Raw genomic sequence first — 16,995 nt, 5'->3', positions numbered from 1 at the left:
CAAACTACTCACTAAATGACACAACCCTAATAGGCATTACATTAACATTATACCTCATACATATATTCTACAACTCGTGGACTTATAACTTTCAACCCAACATGCCTTTGCAACCTTTCACTGAATACCATTTCTACGATAACTAAAAAGAAATAGATTTTGTGGAATCAAGTTGAAAATTTGTATATTTGCACAACCAACATTGCTTAATTTGAAGTTTCAATAAGTACTTATTTTAGTGCATGAGAAACAGTATTGTATATGAACATTTCCTAACATCAATATGTTATTTTAAGGTGGCTAAATATCACATGATACATTTCTTATATTGTATTAGAATAATGAATCCACAGTATTTCTTTAATCACAAATTTTCAACAAGAACAAAAACGACATACTGAATATAAAAATATCTGGCAATATTTTAAAAGTACATCTCAATATTTATATCCATATATTTATATCCCTCATATATTAAAAGACAACATTATACATTATTTTCCGTCTTAATGAATTCTTCTAAATACAGTCATACAGGCAGTGAAAAACAAAATAAATAGTTAATATACATTCTCTGTAATCTTAAAACTCTTTAAATTATAGGCAGTGTATATGTTATCATAATATAAAGCTAAAATCATTAAAATTGTATGAAGGGGGCAGGGCATGAACCCCCTTGAGTGAGACATAAGGTGCACTATATAAGTTTAGCTTTGTTCAAGGATGGATATGGAAATGTCCCTTTATATCAATTATTTGCCCTTGGCATCAAAGGTCAATGTTAAGAGTAATTTTCTATGGTATGTGACTCATAACCTTGAGTAAATGCATTAATGAGTCATATATTAATCCACTATGTCAAAGGATAAAAAAAGTTATGACCAAGACAAGAAAATAACAAATAAATCATTGGTACACGACACACATTCTAATGACATAAAAATATCTCAAGAAATAAAAAAGTTCTGGCCTGGACAATTTTGTTTGAGAACAATAAAGAAAAGAAATACTACATTGTACAAACAAAAAAAGTCTTCCATTTTTGAAGGGGAGACATAATAATGCCCATCAAAATTATAAGTATAGTCTTACAAAGAAAAATATATATTATAATAGACAACAGTTTAGGTATAACACCCCCAACATCATCCTTAGTACAATCTCTATCACTACCATTTGTCAATTCATATTACTGAATCAAAATAGAGAAAACAATTACTGTGATAGTATCCATTTAAGCAGAATCTAATTTTCACAGATTTCTTTACAATTAGGTTTTGCAGGTATTACTTTTTGCGATTGTATTATCCTTTTTATTAATCATTTTTGTCTAACAAGAATTTTCCAGAGAAATATCTTTTGCACATTAAAAGGTATTTTGAAAATTTTTGTAGCAGATTGAATTTCAACAGTTCAAATAATTGGATGAACAGACACCCAATTCATAATATAGACCTCTGTTTCCTGTGCTTTGCTACTAGGAGTTACATAAATATACTAGAGCACTAATGAACTTAACAAAAAAATAAAATTATCAGGTGACATAATAAATAATATTGAGATTGCAAATTTTTAACTGGAGAATTCCTCATTTTTGCTCCCACCTATCAAGTCTCATCTTTTTTTTCTTCCTGTAGTTTTGAAGCACCTGTGTCATTTTGATTATCTTCTATTAACATAGTTAACTGTTGCTTTGCTGTCTCTAAGAACACATCTAAACTGGAAAACTGTCTGTGCCTAACAACCTTGTCCTTCTGCAATCAAGAAACAAAATAATACAGTAAACAGATAAGGAAGGCTTTAAGATAAGGAAGATTTTTTTTCTTCTGTTCTTCTGTAGTTTCAATTTTCAACTTTTCACCCCACCCCTGGATAAACCTGGGTATGGAAATTGGTCCGAGTTTTTCCTTCTATAGGTACAGGTCCCCTGTAAGGGACAACAACTATGTGATGCCTGGGAAAATTATTTTGAAGAAAGGATTGATACATTGGTGTTTGTTTACTGTTCAGTGGCAAATATTTCATGCATATTCAGGACAAGAACAATTTAAAAATATATCTAATACGTCAGCTCTGAAAGTGGGTTGAATGGGTTGTAGAAATTCCCACAGCCACTGGAAAAAGGATAATAAATAAGGATAAGTGCAGAAATTTTGCCTTGCTACAGTGTAAAATTACACACATTTTGTTTTCAAGAAAAACGTAATCATCACTTATTTTTGGATAAAAACTGTCAGCACAACTTCAGAGCAAAAACTTGCATACCATCTTTTCTTACTCTGAATGAACTGGTTTTTTTTTAATTTTTCAATTGAAAATTAAAAAAAACCCAGTTCATTCAGAGTAAGAAATATTATTTTTAATACATAAAATTTTTAGATATTTGTGTGGAAACCTGCCTGTCACTGCTGCAGTCAGAGTAAAAAAATAATATTGACAGCCTAAAATCTTACGTTAATTTATCAGTAAAATTCAGGAAATGAAAAAAAAGAATAATAAGTGTCAATAGGACACAATGCCCCGCTCTTACTTTCACATTTCCATGTTCATTGAAAAGTGAAATCTTGGTCAAAACTAGAAAATTTGTCATATGTATTGAGCCGTTTACTTAACAATGAACAAGCGTACTAAGTTTCAAGTTGATATCACCACAAACTACCTTCAAACAAAACTTTTATATCTATTACCTTTCCATTTTCAGTAAATTGCGAAATCAAGGTTAGAACCTTAATTTGGCAAATACCTTAAATAGTTCACTTCATGATGAACATGTGTGTTAAGTTTAAAGTTGATGTGAGCACAAACTCCCTGAAACCATAAACTCTAACCTCATATATTGATTGATTGTTGGTTGCTTAACTAACCTGATACAGGATGGACGTACGTACTGAAGGACAGACAGATGCACAGACTGGAAAACATTATGCCCCTCTACTATGGAAAATGGGGCATTAAAATCAAAATTTACCTCAGGGTAATATTCATTAATTATGTAGAAGCCTTATTCCAGGTTTTGTTTAATTCAATTAAGGTTCAACATGTCATTCAAGTTTTAGAATCTTAAACCACAGACGTTACTTAAATGTTGACTGCAAAAAAAGAATTAAGTCCAAAAATTTTACTCTACAGATGGCAATGAAGCAGTCTTTTTATTTAAGTAAAAAAATACCTGAAATTCAAAGACAATTTGAAAAAGATTATTAGTGTATAAAAAAACCTTAACCCTAGACTGTGTCATAATGTAAACTCTAAAAAAAAAAACTTAACCCTAGACTGTGTCATAATGTAAACTCTAAAAAAAACCTTAGCCCTAGACAGTGTCATAATGTTAACTCTAAAAAAAACCTTAGCCCTAGACAGTGTCATAATGTTAACTCTAAAAAAAAAACCTTAGCCCTAGACAGTGTCATAATGTTAACTCTAAAAAAAACCTTAGCCCTAGACAGTGTCATAATGTTAACTCTAAAAAAAACCTTAGCCCTAGACAGTGTCATAATGTTAACTCTAAAAAAAAAACCTTAACCCTAGACTGTGTCATAATGTTAACTCTAAAAAAAAACCTTAACCCTAGACTGTGTCATAATGTAAACTCTTAAAAAAACCTTAACCCTAGACTGTGTCATAATGTTAACTCTAAAAAAACCTTAACCCTAGACTGTGTCATAATGTAAACTCTTAAAAAAACCTTAACCCTAGACTGTGTCATAATGTGAACTTTAAAAAAACCTTAACCCTAGACTGTGTCATAATGTAAACTCTAAAAAAAACCTTAGCCCAAGACAGTGTCATAATGTAAACTCTAAAAAAAAACCTTAACCCTAGACTGTGTCATAATGTTAACTCTAAAAAAAAACCTTAACCCTAGACTGTGTCATAATGTTAACTCTAAAAAAAAAACCTTAACCCTAGACTGTGTCATAATGTTAACTCTTAAAAAAAAACTTAACCCTAGACTGTGTCATAACGTAAACTCTAAAAAAAACCTTAACCCTAGACTGTCATAATGTAAACTCTAAAAAAACCTTAACCCTAGACTGTGTCATAATGTAAACTCTAAAAAACTTAAAAAAAAAAAAAAAAATAACTAACATAGAAGTTATTAATGTCTAAAAAAAACTTTTACCGTATTCAGGCTTGTAGAGTCCACAGTTTTTTTCTCCAAAACTAATATTGCCAGACAGGGGTGCAGATTATAGAGTACGATAAGCAAGAAATAAGAGAAAAACTATATTTATCGAGAAGTTTGTTCCATTTGGCCATGTTTGTTATTGAAAATGTAGAGGGCACCCTTATAATTTTCAAAACTAATAATTTACCTAATCCATATTAATATGCAATTTTAATTCAAAATCCAATATTAACTGATAGATATCAAAATTAAATGATTCATTACAAATTACTCGTTTCTTTTCATAACATTGCATAACATAAACTGGAATCTGCTTATATTTACTGGAGTGAAAAAAGTATATAAATCAGCCAGGAACTAGCTTATGCATTACAATGTATAAACTACAAAACGTAATCGGTTATTCATTCCGAGTTGGTGTTTCATACTGACATATGCATTTTGTTTTAGCTGAGGATCATTCAAACATTAATTTAATGGATATATGTAATAGTATTTAACTAAAGAATAGAACTGTTTTAGTTTCAAAGTCATATTCTAGTAATAACTATGAAGTACATATTTTCAGCACACTCTCATCGTAATTATTTTCGATTTACAGCTGCTATACAAACTTTCTGTTAATATGAAATACAAAAACAACAAATTTCCAAATTGTTTATTTGTGATTTTGACTTACTCTAACACTCAAAGAGTGTTCTAGAATCATTTACAAGCATTTTCAACTCTGGCAGCCGCAGCCGCCTTTGAAAATTTCATCCCACCTTAGCAGTAGAAAAAATACTTTATGATGGAAAACAGGTTTTTTCCATGAAAATTCCACAAACGATCACACACACGATTTGAAATTACCGTAGTCTCATTAGATTTTTCAAACAGTTACAGGAAGTTTTTCCCTGAATTCTGAAAAGGCGGTGCAGACAATGTACCAGTGCAGACTTTACAAGCCTGAATACGGTACCACAGACTGAACCTACAGCAGTGACAAGGAAGCAATTAAAAGAATGATTAGTGGTTGCACTAACTTTGAAAAAATCTTTTAGAATTATATATATAGTGGATTTCTTTAAATGTCCCTAAAACCACATAAAAAAAACAAAAAACTAGATATCACACAATAACTGGAATGTCCTCGGCTTACAAGGTCCAAGGGCCATAATTCAGTTAAAAGTAAGTCATTCAAATTACATTCACAAACAAAAAGGTTTTGAAACAGCCCTTACCTGTTTTTGCTGCTCAATATAATTCTGAAAGTCTCCCTTGACTGACTACAAAGTCGTCCTGACCTGTTTTTGCTGCTCAATATTATTCTGAAAATCTCCCTTGACTGTCTCCACAACAGCCCTTATCTGTTTTTGCTGCTCAATATAATTCTGAAAGTCTCCCTTGACTGTCTCCACAGCAGCCCTTACCTGTTTTTGCTGCTCAATATTATGCTGAAAGTCTCCCTTGACTGTCTCCACAGCAGCTCTTACCTGTTTTTGCTGTTTAATATAATTCTGGAAGTCTCCCTAGACTGCCTCCATAGCAGCCCTTACCTGTTTTTGCTGCTCAATATAATTCTGAAAGTCTCTGTTGACTGTCACCACAGCAGCCCTTACCTGTTTTTGCTGCTCAATATAATTCTGAAAGTCTCCCTTGACTGTCACCACAGCAGCCCTTACCTGTTTTTGCTGTTCAATATAATTCTGCAAGTCTCCTTTGACTGTCTCCACGGCAGCCTTTACACATTCTCTACAATGGTCTTTCTCTTGGTCTAGTAACTCCCTTATTGATTCCTGTCAAATCATAAGTCATTTATTTAGTATTCAAATTATATCCCCATATATGTCTTCCAATCACTTGTTACAAACACAGTGGAAATTATGAATTCACAAATTAAAAAACTTATTATAATTTTAAACATTTAAAAAAAATAAAACTGCATGTGAGCACTGAAGGGTAAAGATTGCTTTCATTTTGTAATTTGTGAATTTAAAATAAAACATTGAATTGTAATTATAATTGAGTTGGAGTTATCTTCCTTTGTTTGTTAATTGAGTCTACTTTTATAACAGATTCATTCATCATGAATTACGTAATGTAATTTTCAATAAAGAAAAGTTTTTCGACAAATATGGTAATTCAAATACACATCATATTTGTTACTTGAATATCTAAGTATAACATATCATTAATAAATTGCATGAAATTGACTGGATCGGATTAAAGAATGATCACTTCACTGTACTATTTTGTTTGAACTATCAAAGATAGTGATAAACTTTTGAAGATTTAGATATCAAGCCTGTACCATTGATTGCAATCTTTACCTAAACATCAGCATCTACAAATATATGTAATTTCATAGTTACTTTTTGTAATAGAAACAAAATGCAAGATATTGCACATGATGTTGTGCTAAGTATTATGGCAAGCCGTTGTGGAATTTATTCCCTATTTATTAATATTAAAAAATCATTTATTAATATTAAATATTATTTTTTAATATTAATAAATCGATTTTTTAATATTAATAAATATTTTTTAATATTAATAAATAGGTAATTTTTAATATTAATAAATGGGTTTTATTTATTAATATTAAATATTCAATTTTTAATATTAAATATTCGATTTATTAATATTAAAAAATAATTTGTAATATTAAAAAATAGATCCTATTTATTAATATTAAAAAATCATTTTTTAATATTAATAAATCATTTTTTAATATTAAAAATTCATTTTCTAATATTAATAAATGGTCTTATTTTTTAATATTAAAAAATGAATATTTAATATTAAATATTCACCTTGATTTTTTAATATTAAAAAATCATTTTCTAATATTAATAAATACGCCACCTATATATAAGAGTTGTTTGAGCGCTTTTATCTACGATGATCATACGTTACTGCAAGCATGTAGCTGAACTAGATCAGTGGAAAATATGAACAACTAAAATATCTACGAAACACCGGCTTTTATCCTGCTATCAACTAATTGTTGCATAAATAACAAGTTCAAAAATAAAATTTTGTTTATTTTTACTTGTACAAATAAAGCCTCTTGTACTCCACCTCCATATTGAGCAAACGGTAATGAGAATATTTCTGTTTCTGCCGTGACAGTTCAATTTCGATCAACTTCGCGGTCAGCGGTTAAAACTATGTAGATTTTTTAAAAAAAAGTAAAAATTCAGACTTGGATTTAAAAACTAACCATTAAAGCGTCAGTTATAAATTGTAGGATATAAACAATAAATGTACATTGTCGGAAATACTAAATGTATGTGTACTCGCTACTAAGAAAGAAGAGAAAACCTGGAAAAGAGTTGCTTTTCGTTCTGTTTCTAAATCTTGAACAAAATAAGTTTGATTTTAACAGGTAAATGTAATTACAGGTGACCAGATTATCAAAGCTTTACCTGTTATATTCATGATATTGTTAATATTTGACATACGTTTAATTTCAATAACAACTACCCCCAATAAATGGCAAGCTGACATAACAGGAAAAAAGTAATAAAAGTTATTTTTATGACTATTCAAAACAATAAATTAATTCATACACGAAAACGAAATTTTGAAAGATTTATATTCTTACGGTTGCTGTTTTTTTTTTATCTTTTTCTCTAATCTTTTATTCTAATAATCACTTTTTACATTGACTTGCATATTTTAACCGACACGACAAAAATCACAATCCAGTGATAAGAAAACTGTTTTTTTGATTAAATTTAAGAAAGGACTTATCTTTTTAGACAATCAGTTGGGTTTTTTTATTACTGAAATCTATAAAACATTTTTTATGCCCCTGCCGTAGCGGAGGGGGCATTAAGTTTTACCCTTGTCCGTCTGTACGTACGTCCCGAAATTGGTTTCCGTTCTCTAACTTGAGTTTGCCTCAACCAAATGTTATGAAACTTATACACAATGCTTATTACCACAAAACACAGATCAAGTTTGAATTTTGGTGGCGTCACTTTATCTGATCTAGAGTTATGCCCCTTTATAAAAGGAAATATTGCAAAATGTTTAGTTTCCGTTCTCTAACTTAAGTTTGCCTCAACCAAATGTTATGAAACTTATACACAATGCTTATTATCACAAAACACAGATCAAGTTTGAATTTTGGTGGCATCACTTTAACCGATCTAGAGTTATGCCCCTTTATAAATGGAAAAATTGCAAAACTATATGACATTCAACAAGTACCTGCTATAGCAATATGACATTCAACAAGTACCTGTTATAACTATAGGACATTCAACAGGTACCTTCTACAACTATAGGACATTCAAAAAGAACCTGCTATAACTATAAGACATTCAACAAGTACCTGCTATATTTATAGGATATTCAACTACAACATACTATACCAATAGGATATTCAACATTTGCCTATTATAGCTATTGAAAATTCAACAAGTATGTGCTATATCTATAGGACATTCAACAAGTACTTGCTATATGTATAGGACATTCAACCAGAACCTACTTTACCAATAGGATATTCAACAAGTACCTGCTATTAATACAGGACATTCAACAAATACCTGATATAACTATAGGACATTCAACAAGTACCTACTATATCTGTAGGACATTCAATAAGAACCTTCTATACCAATAGGATATTCAACAAGTACCTGATATAGCAATAGGACATGAAACAAATACCTGCTTTAACTATAGGACATTCAACAAGTACCTGCCATGACTATATGATATTCAACAAGTACCTGCTGTAACTGTAGGACATTCAACAAGTAACTGCTTTAACTATAGGACATTCAACAAATTCCTGCTATAACTATAGGACATTCAACAAGTACCTGCTATAACTATAGGACATTCAACAAGTACCTGCTATGACTATAAGACAAGACATTAAACAAGTAACTGCTATATCTATAGGATATTCAACACGTGACTCCTAAATCTATAGGCCATTCAACAAGAACCTACTATATCAATAGGATTTTCAACAAGTACTTGCTATAAATATAGGACATTCAACAAGTACTCTTTATAACTAAATGACATTCAACAAGTTCATACTATAAAAAGCAAATTCAACACGTAACTACTATATGTTTAGGACAATCAACGAGAGCCTACTATACCGATAGGATATTCAAAAAGTACCTGCTATAGATATAGGAAATTCATCGAGTACCTGCTATATCTTTAGGACATTCAACAAGTAACTGCTATAACTAAAGGACATTCAACAAGTACCTTCTATAACTATAGGACATTCCAAAAGTACCTGCTATGACTATAAGACATTCAACAAGTACCTGCTATACCAATAGGATATTCATCAATTACCTATTATATCTATAGAACATTCAACAAGTACCTGCTTTATCTGTAGGACATTCAACAAGAACCTACAATACCAATACGATATTCAACAAATACCTGCTATAACTATAGGACATTCAACAAATACCTGATATAACTATAGGACATTCAACAAGTACCAACTATATCTGTAGGACATTCAATAAGAACCTAGTATACCAATAGGATATTCAACAAGTACCTGCTATAGCTATAAGACATTCAACAAGTACCTGCTTTAACTATAGGACATTCAACAAGTACCTGCTATAACTTTAGGACATTCAACAAGTACCTGCTATGACTATAAGACAAGACATTAAACAAGTACCTGCTATATCTATAAGATATTCAGCACGTAACTCCTAAATCTATAGGCCATTCAACAAGAACCTACTATACCAATATGATTTTCAACAAGAACTTGCTATAAATATAGGACATTCAACAAGTACCTTTTATAACTAAATGACATTAAACAAGTTCATACTATAAAAAAGCAAATTCAACACGTAACTGCTATATGTCTACACTGAAAATTTAAATTAGTCACTATGACTATTCAGTTAGTCAAATATTAGCCGAAAGGTAGTCAACAGCATATATGACTACCCATCAAGTCATTATGACTACCTGCATAGTCAATTGACTATGTTAGGTGGTCACAGCACCACGTGGTGTAGAGTATCGGTTTTCACGCGCACTCTTTCGCGTTCCCTTTGTTCCCTAGATCGTGTAGATGTAAACAAACCAGGAGGCACGAAACTGCTATTTTGTCAATTAAACCAATTGTTAAAAGTAAGTATCATGTACATTTGTTTTAATTCTAACTTACAAAAATTAAATTTGAGAAAAAGAAGTGTAATGAATGTAATATATCGGCACATGTTGACGTAAATTAATGACAATACAAAACAGAGGGAGATATGTATACGGAATATCAATTTGATACACATACAACGTATTTTCGATTGAAAAGAGTATTTAGCGATATCTATTTTTCACCTGATCAAAAACTGTTAAAAATAAACACTGCAATCGATATTCACAACAATGAATTAAAAAAAAAAAACCTCAGGGTAGCTGTCAAGATCCTGGTGCTTACATTACAATGCTGTGATATAACATGGGTGGCTGTCAAGATCCTGGTGCTTACATTGCAATGGTGTGGTATAAGATGGGTAGCTGTCAAGATCCTGGTGCTTACATTACAATGTTGTGTTATAAAATGGGTGGCTGTCAAGATCCTGGTGCTTACATTACAATGTTGTGTTATAAGATGGGTGGCTGTCAAGATCCCGGTGCTTATATCACAATGTTGTGGTATAAGATGGGTGGCTGTCAAGATCCCGGTGCTTACATTACAATGTTGTGGTATAAGATAGGTGGCTGTCAAGATCCTGGTGCTTACATTACAATGTTGTGGTATAAGATGGGTGGCTGTCAAGATCCCGGAACTTACATTACAAAATAATGGTATAAAATTAAATGAGTGACGAAATCACTAGATCAAAGATTTTAAAATTTGTTTTTTCTTTTAACTTTTAGTATGACTGATATACTTGTTTATTGTTATATTTTAGCTTCTAAAATGATATAATTATACTTTTCAGCAAATGAAGACATTGCTATTTGTATGAACACAGCTGAGAGATTTTTGACCAGAGAGATTATTACACTGACACAGTTGATACCGAAAAAATATCTGAAATAAACACTTCAAATTAACAATGAGTTTATAATAAATATATTTTCTTTATTTGATTTTTAGACTTTAATATATGTCACTGAGTAATGGTAACACATGAAAATCATGAAGATATAGGAAGGTTTTTAACATTGAGCACTTTGTGGTCCTATACGGTTTCGATGTTAGTTTTGCTGTTGTGGTATTTTTAATGATATTATATTCCAGATGTATTTGTCAATCCTATGGAAGAGAAACAACAAAAAGTAGAATAACAGAAGAATGAAACATAAAAGTACAAAATGGATAGAAACACACACAAAGTAAATTGGCAGAACAAGAAACACAACACAAATTAAAATAACAGTCTAACAGTCGTGACTATTCACAGTAATCATGTTGACTAAACGACATGGTCACTTTCGACTATTTCAATAAGTCATATGGACTGTATTCAATTGTCAAACTGACAAATGTGCATAGTCAATTGAACAATCCAATTGGTCATAACGAGTATAACATATGGTCATTTTGACTTCCAAACATAGTCATAATTACCACCCTACTCAGTCAAATGTGACTACCCATCTAGTCAAACGACAAAGAGCATAGTCAAAATGATTAAAGTGCATTGTCATCTAGAGGACAGTCAAAACGACCAATTAAATTGGTCAAATTGACTAATTTATGTTTTCAGTGTAGGACATTCAACAAGAGCCTACTATACCGATAGGATATTCAAAAAGTACCTGCTATACATAAAGGAAATTCATCAAGTACCTGCTATTACTTTAGAACATTCAACAAGTAACTGCTATAACTATAGAACATTCAACAAGTACCGGCTATAACTATAGGACATTCAAAAAGTACCTGCTATGACTATAAGACATTCAACAAGTACCTGCTATATCTATAGGATATTCAACACGTAACTCCAAAATTTATAGGCATTCAACAAGAACCTACTACACCAATAGGCTTTTCGAGAAGTACTTGATTTAAATATAGGACATTCAACAAATACTTGTTATAACTAAATGACATTCAACAAGTTCATACTATAAAAAAGCAAATTCAAGATGAACTGCTATATGTCTAGGACATTCAACAAGAGCCTACTATACCGATAGGATATTCAAAAAGTACCTGCTATAGATATAGGAAATTCATCGAGTACCTGCTATATCTATAGGAAATTCAACAAGTACCTGCTATAGCTATACTATAATCAACAAGTACCTGCTATACATAAAGAACATTCATCAACTACCTAGTAATTATATTGGACATTCATCAACTACCGGCTAGAACTATGATATTCAACAAGTTCCTACTGTAACAAAAGGAAATTCAACACGTACCTGATATATATATAGGACATTCTATGAGTACCTACCTACTTTACCAATAGGATATTCAACAGGTACCTGCTAAAGCTATAGGATATTCAAAAAGTACCTGCTATAGCAATAGGACATTCAACGAGTACCTGTTATAACTATAGGACATTCAACCAGTACCTTCTACAACTATAGGACATTCAACAAGAACCTTCTATACCAATAGGATATTCATCAATTACCTATTATAGCTATAGAACATTCAACAAGTACCTGCTTTATCTGTAGGACATTCAACAAGAACCTACTATACCAATAGAATATTCAACACTTACCTATTATAGCTATATAACATTCAACAAGTATTTGTTATATCTATAGGACATTCAACAAGTACCTGCTATATTTATAGGATATTCAACTAGAACCTACTTTACCAATAGGATATTCAATAAGTACCTGCTATAACTATAGGACATTCAACAAATACCTGATATAACTATAGGACATTCAACATGTACCTACTATATCTGTAGGACATTCAATAAGAACCTAGTATACCGATAGGATATTCAACAAGTACCTGCTATAGCTATAGGACATTCAACAAGTACCTGCTATAACTATAGGACATTCATCAAGGACCTGCTACAAATATTGGACAATTATCGAATACCTTCTTTTAATTGATGACATTTAACAAGTACCTCATTTGACTATAAGACATTTAACAAGTACCTAGACTTTATATACACTGGTATAGGTGGTTATAATAGACCCCGCCATGAAAAATGAAACAACGTTACTTAGAAAACTAACGGCTTTTTATGAAATAAAATATCATGACAGACAGGAACCAACGACAACCACTGAACTACGGCTCATGACCTAGACAATGTACCGGAGTAAAACATTAAACATGTATGTGAGAACCCATTAACCCATTAACCTTTGACAGTGGTATAACGGCACAACATAAGGACAAACTAGAATTAAAATTGGCATTGAACTTTTGTTTCAAATTCGAAATTTTGACAAATCAAATCTTATTGAAACATCGAATTTTCAACTTTTCAAATCTCGAAATTTTGACTTTAATTTGAAATTTTAGCTATTAGAAATTTTGAAATTTGGGCTTTTAGAAAGTTGAAAGACTTTTTGAAAAGTCGAAATTTCAGCTTTATAAAGTCAAAATTTAGACTTTAAACTCAAAATTTCAGCTTTATAAAGTCAAAATTTAGACTTTAAACTCAAAATTTCAAGTTTTAGAATCTTGAAATTTCAACTTCTCAGTATTTATATGTTTATATGTTCTAAAACTAGAAAACTGAGGAGCTCATGAGTCGTCCTGAATATGCATGGCATATTTTGCCACTTGATTTACCATTGTTTCAACAAGGCAAAGTCGTTGACCTGCTTTTGGGATACCGAACAGGACTTTTAACCCAATCATAAAACATAGGATGCAAAATGTCCTTAGATGTGACAACCATATGACAGAGTCGTGGACACTAAAACATGGAATAGGGGAAAATAACTTTTTTTTTCTGTCAACACGCATGCTCCTTCCGAATTAAACTCTTCAATCTTAAATGTTAATCCATATCATTATTAAAGAGAACAAAACTATTTCTGAATATAAATTGACAAAATATTGGATGATGCTTTATTTATTTATTTGCGTCCATGTCATCTCCTTCTAAAATTGTAATAGCTGTGTTTGAATACTTATATTAAAGTTGTAATACTTTTTAAATAAAATGCTTCGCTGGGCGCAGCTTGATACGACCGCAGAGGTCGAACCCTGAACAGTTGGGGCAAGTATGGACACAACATTCAAGCTTGATACAGCTCTGAATTTGGATTGTGATAAAAAATTTGACACAGCATAGGTTTCTGACACAGAAAGAATGTGGTCTAAGAACTTCAATTTTTTTAATTTACCTATTATGGTCCAATGTCCAAAATCAAAATACATGGTTAGATTCAGCATATCAAAGAACCCCATATATTCAATTTTTGTTGAAATCAAACAAAGTTTAATTTTGGACCCCAACTTGGACAAACTTGAAAACTGGTCCCATAATCAAATATCTAAACACATGTTTAGATTCAGCATATCAAAGTACCCGAAGAATTCAATTTTTGTTAAAATCAAACTAAGTTTAATTTTGGACCCTTTGGACCTTAATGTAGACAAATTTAAAAAACGGGACCCAAAATTAAAAATCTAAAAACACGGTTAGATTTGGCATATCAAAGAACCCCAATAATTAAATTTTTGATGAAATCAAACAAAGTTTAATTTTGGACCCTTTTGACCTCAATATGAACCAATTTGATAGCGGGCCCACAAATAAAAAATCTAAATACATGGTAAGATTCAGCATATCAAAGAACCCCATATATTCAATTTTTGTTGAAATCAAACAAAGTTTAATTTTGGACCCCAATTTGGACCAACTTGAAAACTGGGCCAAAAATCTAAAATCTGAATACATGTTTAGATTCAGCAGATCAAAGAACCCCATATATTCAATTTTTGTTGAAATCAAACAAAGTTTAATTTTGGACCCCAACTTGGACAAACTTGAAAACTGGTCCCATAATCAAAAATCTAAACACATGTTTAGATTCAGCATATCAAAGAACCCCAAAAATTCAATTTTTGTTAAAATCAAACTAAGTCTAATTTTGGACCCTTTGGACCTTAATTTAGACCAATTTAAAAAACAGGACCCAAAATTAATAAAATGCTTCACTGGGGCGCAGCTTGATACGACCGCAGAGGTCGAACCCTGAACAGTTGGGGCAAGTATGGACACAACATTCAAGCTTAATACAGCTCTGAATTTGGATTGTTATTAAATATTTGACACAGCATAGGTTTCTGACACAGAAAGAATGTGGTCTAAGAACTTGAATTTTTTTAATTTACCTATTATGGTCCAATGTCCAAAATCAAAATACATGGTTAGATTCAGCATATCAAAGAACCCCATATATTCAATTTTTGTTAAAATCAAACAAAGTTTAATTTTGGACCCCAACTTGGACAAACTTGAAAACTGGGCCCATAATCAAAAATCTAAACACATGTTTAGATTCAGCATATCAAAGAACCCCAAGAATTCAATTTTTGCTAAAATCAAACTAAGTTTAATTTTGGACCCTTTGGACCTTAATGTAGACCAATTTAAAAAACGGGACTTAAAATCAAAAATCTAAATACACGGTTAGATTTGGAATATCAAAAAACCCCAATAATTCAATTTTTGATGAAATCAAACAAAGTTTAATTTTGGACCCTTTTGACCTCAATATGAACCAACTTGATAGCGGGGCCCACAAATAAAAAATCTAAGTTCATGGTTAGATTCAGCATATCAAAGAACCCCATATATTCAATTTTTGTTGAAATCAAAAAAAATATAATTTTGGACCCCAACTTGGACCAACTTGAAAACTGGGCCCATAATCAAAAATCTAAACACATGTTTAGATTCAGCATATCAAAGAACACCAAGAAATCAATTTTTGTTAAATTCAAACTAAGTTTAATTTTGGACCCTTTGGACCTCAATAAAGACCAATTTAAAAAACGGGACCCAAATTAAAAATCTAAAAACACGGTTAGATTTGGCATATCAAAGAACCCCAATAATTCAATTTTCGATGAAATCAAACAAAATTTAATTTTGGACCCTTTTGACCTCAATATGAACCAATTTGATAGCGGGGCCTACAAATAAAAAATCTAAATACATGGTTAGATTCAGCATATCAAAGAACTTCATATATTCAATTTTTGTTGAAATCAAACAAAGTTTAATTTTGGACCCCAATTTGGACCAACTTGAAAACTGGGCCCATAATCAAAAATCTAAATACATGTTTAGATTCAGCATATCAAAGAACCCTATATATTCAATTTTTGTTGAAATCAAACAAAGTTTAAATACTGGAACCTATCTTGGACCAACTTGAAAACTGGGCCCATAATCAAAAATCTAAACACATGTTTAGATTCAGCAAATCAAAGAACCCCAAGAATTCAATTTTTGTTAAAATCAAACTAAGTTTAATTTGGACCCTTTGGACCTCAATGTAGACCAATTTAAAAAACAGGACCCAAAATTAAAAACCTAAATACACGGTTAGATTTGGAATATCAAAGAACCCCAATAATTCAATTTTAGATGAAATCAAACAAAGTTTAATTTTGGACCCTTTTGACCTCAATATGAACCAATTAGATAACGGGGTCCACAAATAAAAAATCTAAATACATGGTTAGATTCAGCATATCAAAGAACCCCATATATTCAATTTTTGTTGAAATCAAACAAAGTTTAATTTTGGACCCCAATTTGGACCAACTTGAAAACTGGGCCAAAAATCAAAAATCTAAATACATGTTTAGATTCAGCATATCAAAGAACCTCATATATTCAATTTTTGCTAAAATCAAACAAAGTTTAATTTTGGACCCTTTGGACATT

At 31.1% G+C, this 16,995-nt stretch overlaps 1 protein-coding gene across 1 annotated transcript in view; it reads right to left on the bottom strand.

Annotated features, from left to right (window-relative positions):
• Positions 1 to 315: 315 nt before the first annotated feature.
• LOC127704269 (trichohyalin-like) overlaps positions 316 to 16,995 on the bottom strand; it is a 128,460-nt gene continuing 111,780 nt past the window's right edge. The window contains exons 12-13 of the mRNA XM_052208259.1: positions 5,794 to 5,907; positions 316 to 1,754 (exon numbers count right to left, since the gene is read on the bottom strand). Coding sequence (XP_052064219.1) covers positions 1,608 to 1,754; positions 5,794 to 5,907 — 261 coding nt within the window. The 3' untranslated portion in view covers positions 316 to 1,607. The remainder of the gene's footprint in view (positions 1,755 to 5,793; positions 5,908 to 16,995) is intronic.

The sequence above is a fragment of the Mytilus californianus genome, unplaced genomic scaffold, assembly GCF_021869535.1.
Source record: "Mytilus californianus isolate M0D057914Y unplaced genomic scaffold, xbMytCali1.0.p SCAF_6, whole genome shotgun sequence".
Taxonomy (NCBI): domain Eukaryota; kingdom Metazoa; phylum Mollusca; class Bivalvia; order Mytilida; family Mytilidae; genus Mytilus; species Mytilus californianus.
Note: the sequence above shows the minus strand (reverse complement) of the source record. Positions and strands in the feature narration are given on the sequence as shown.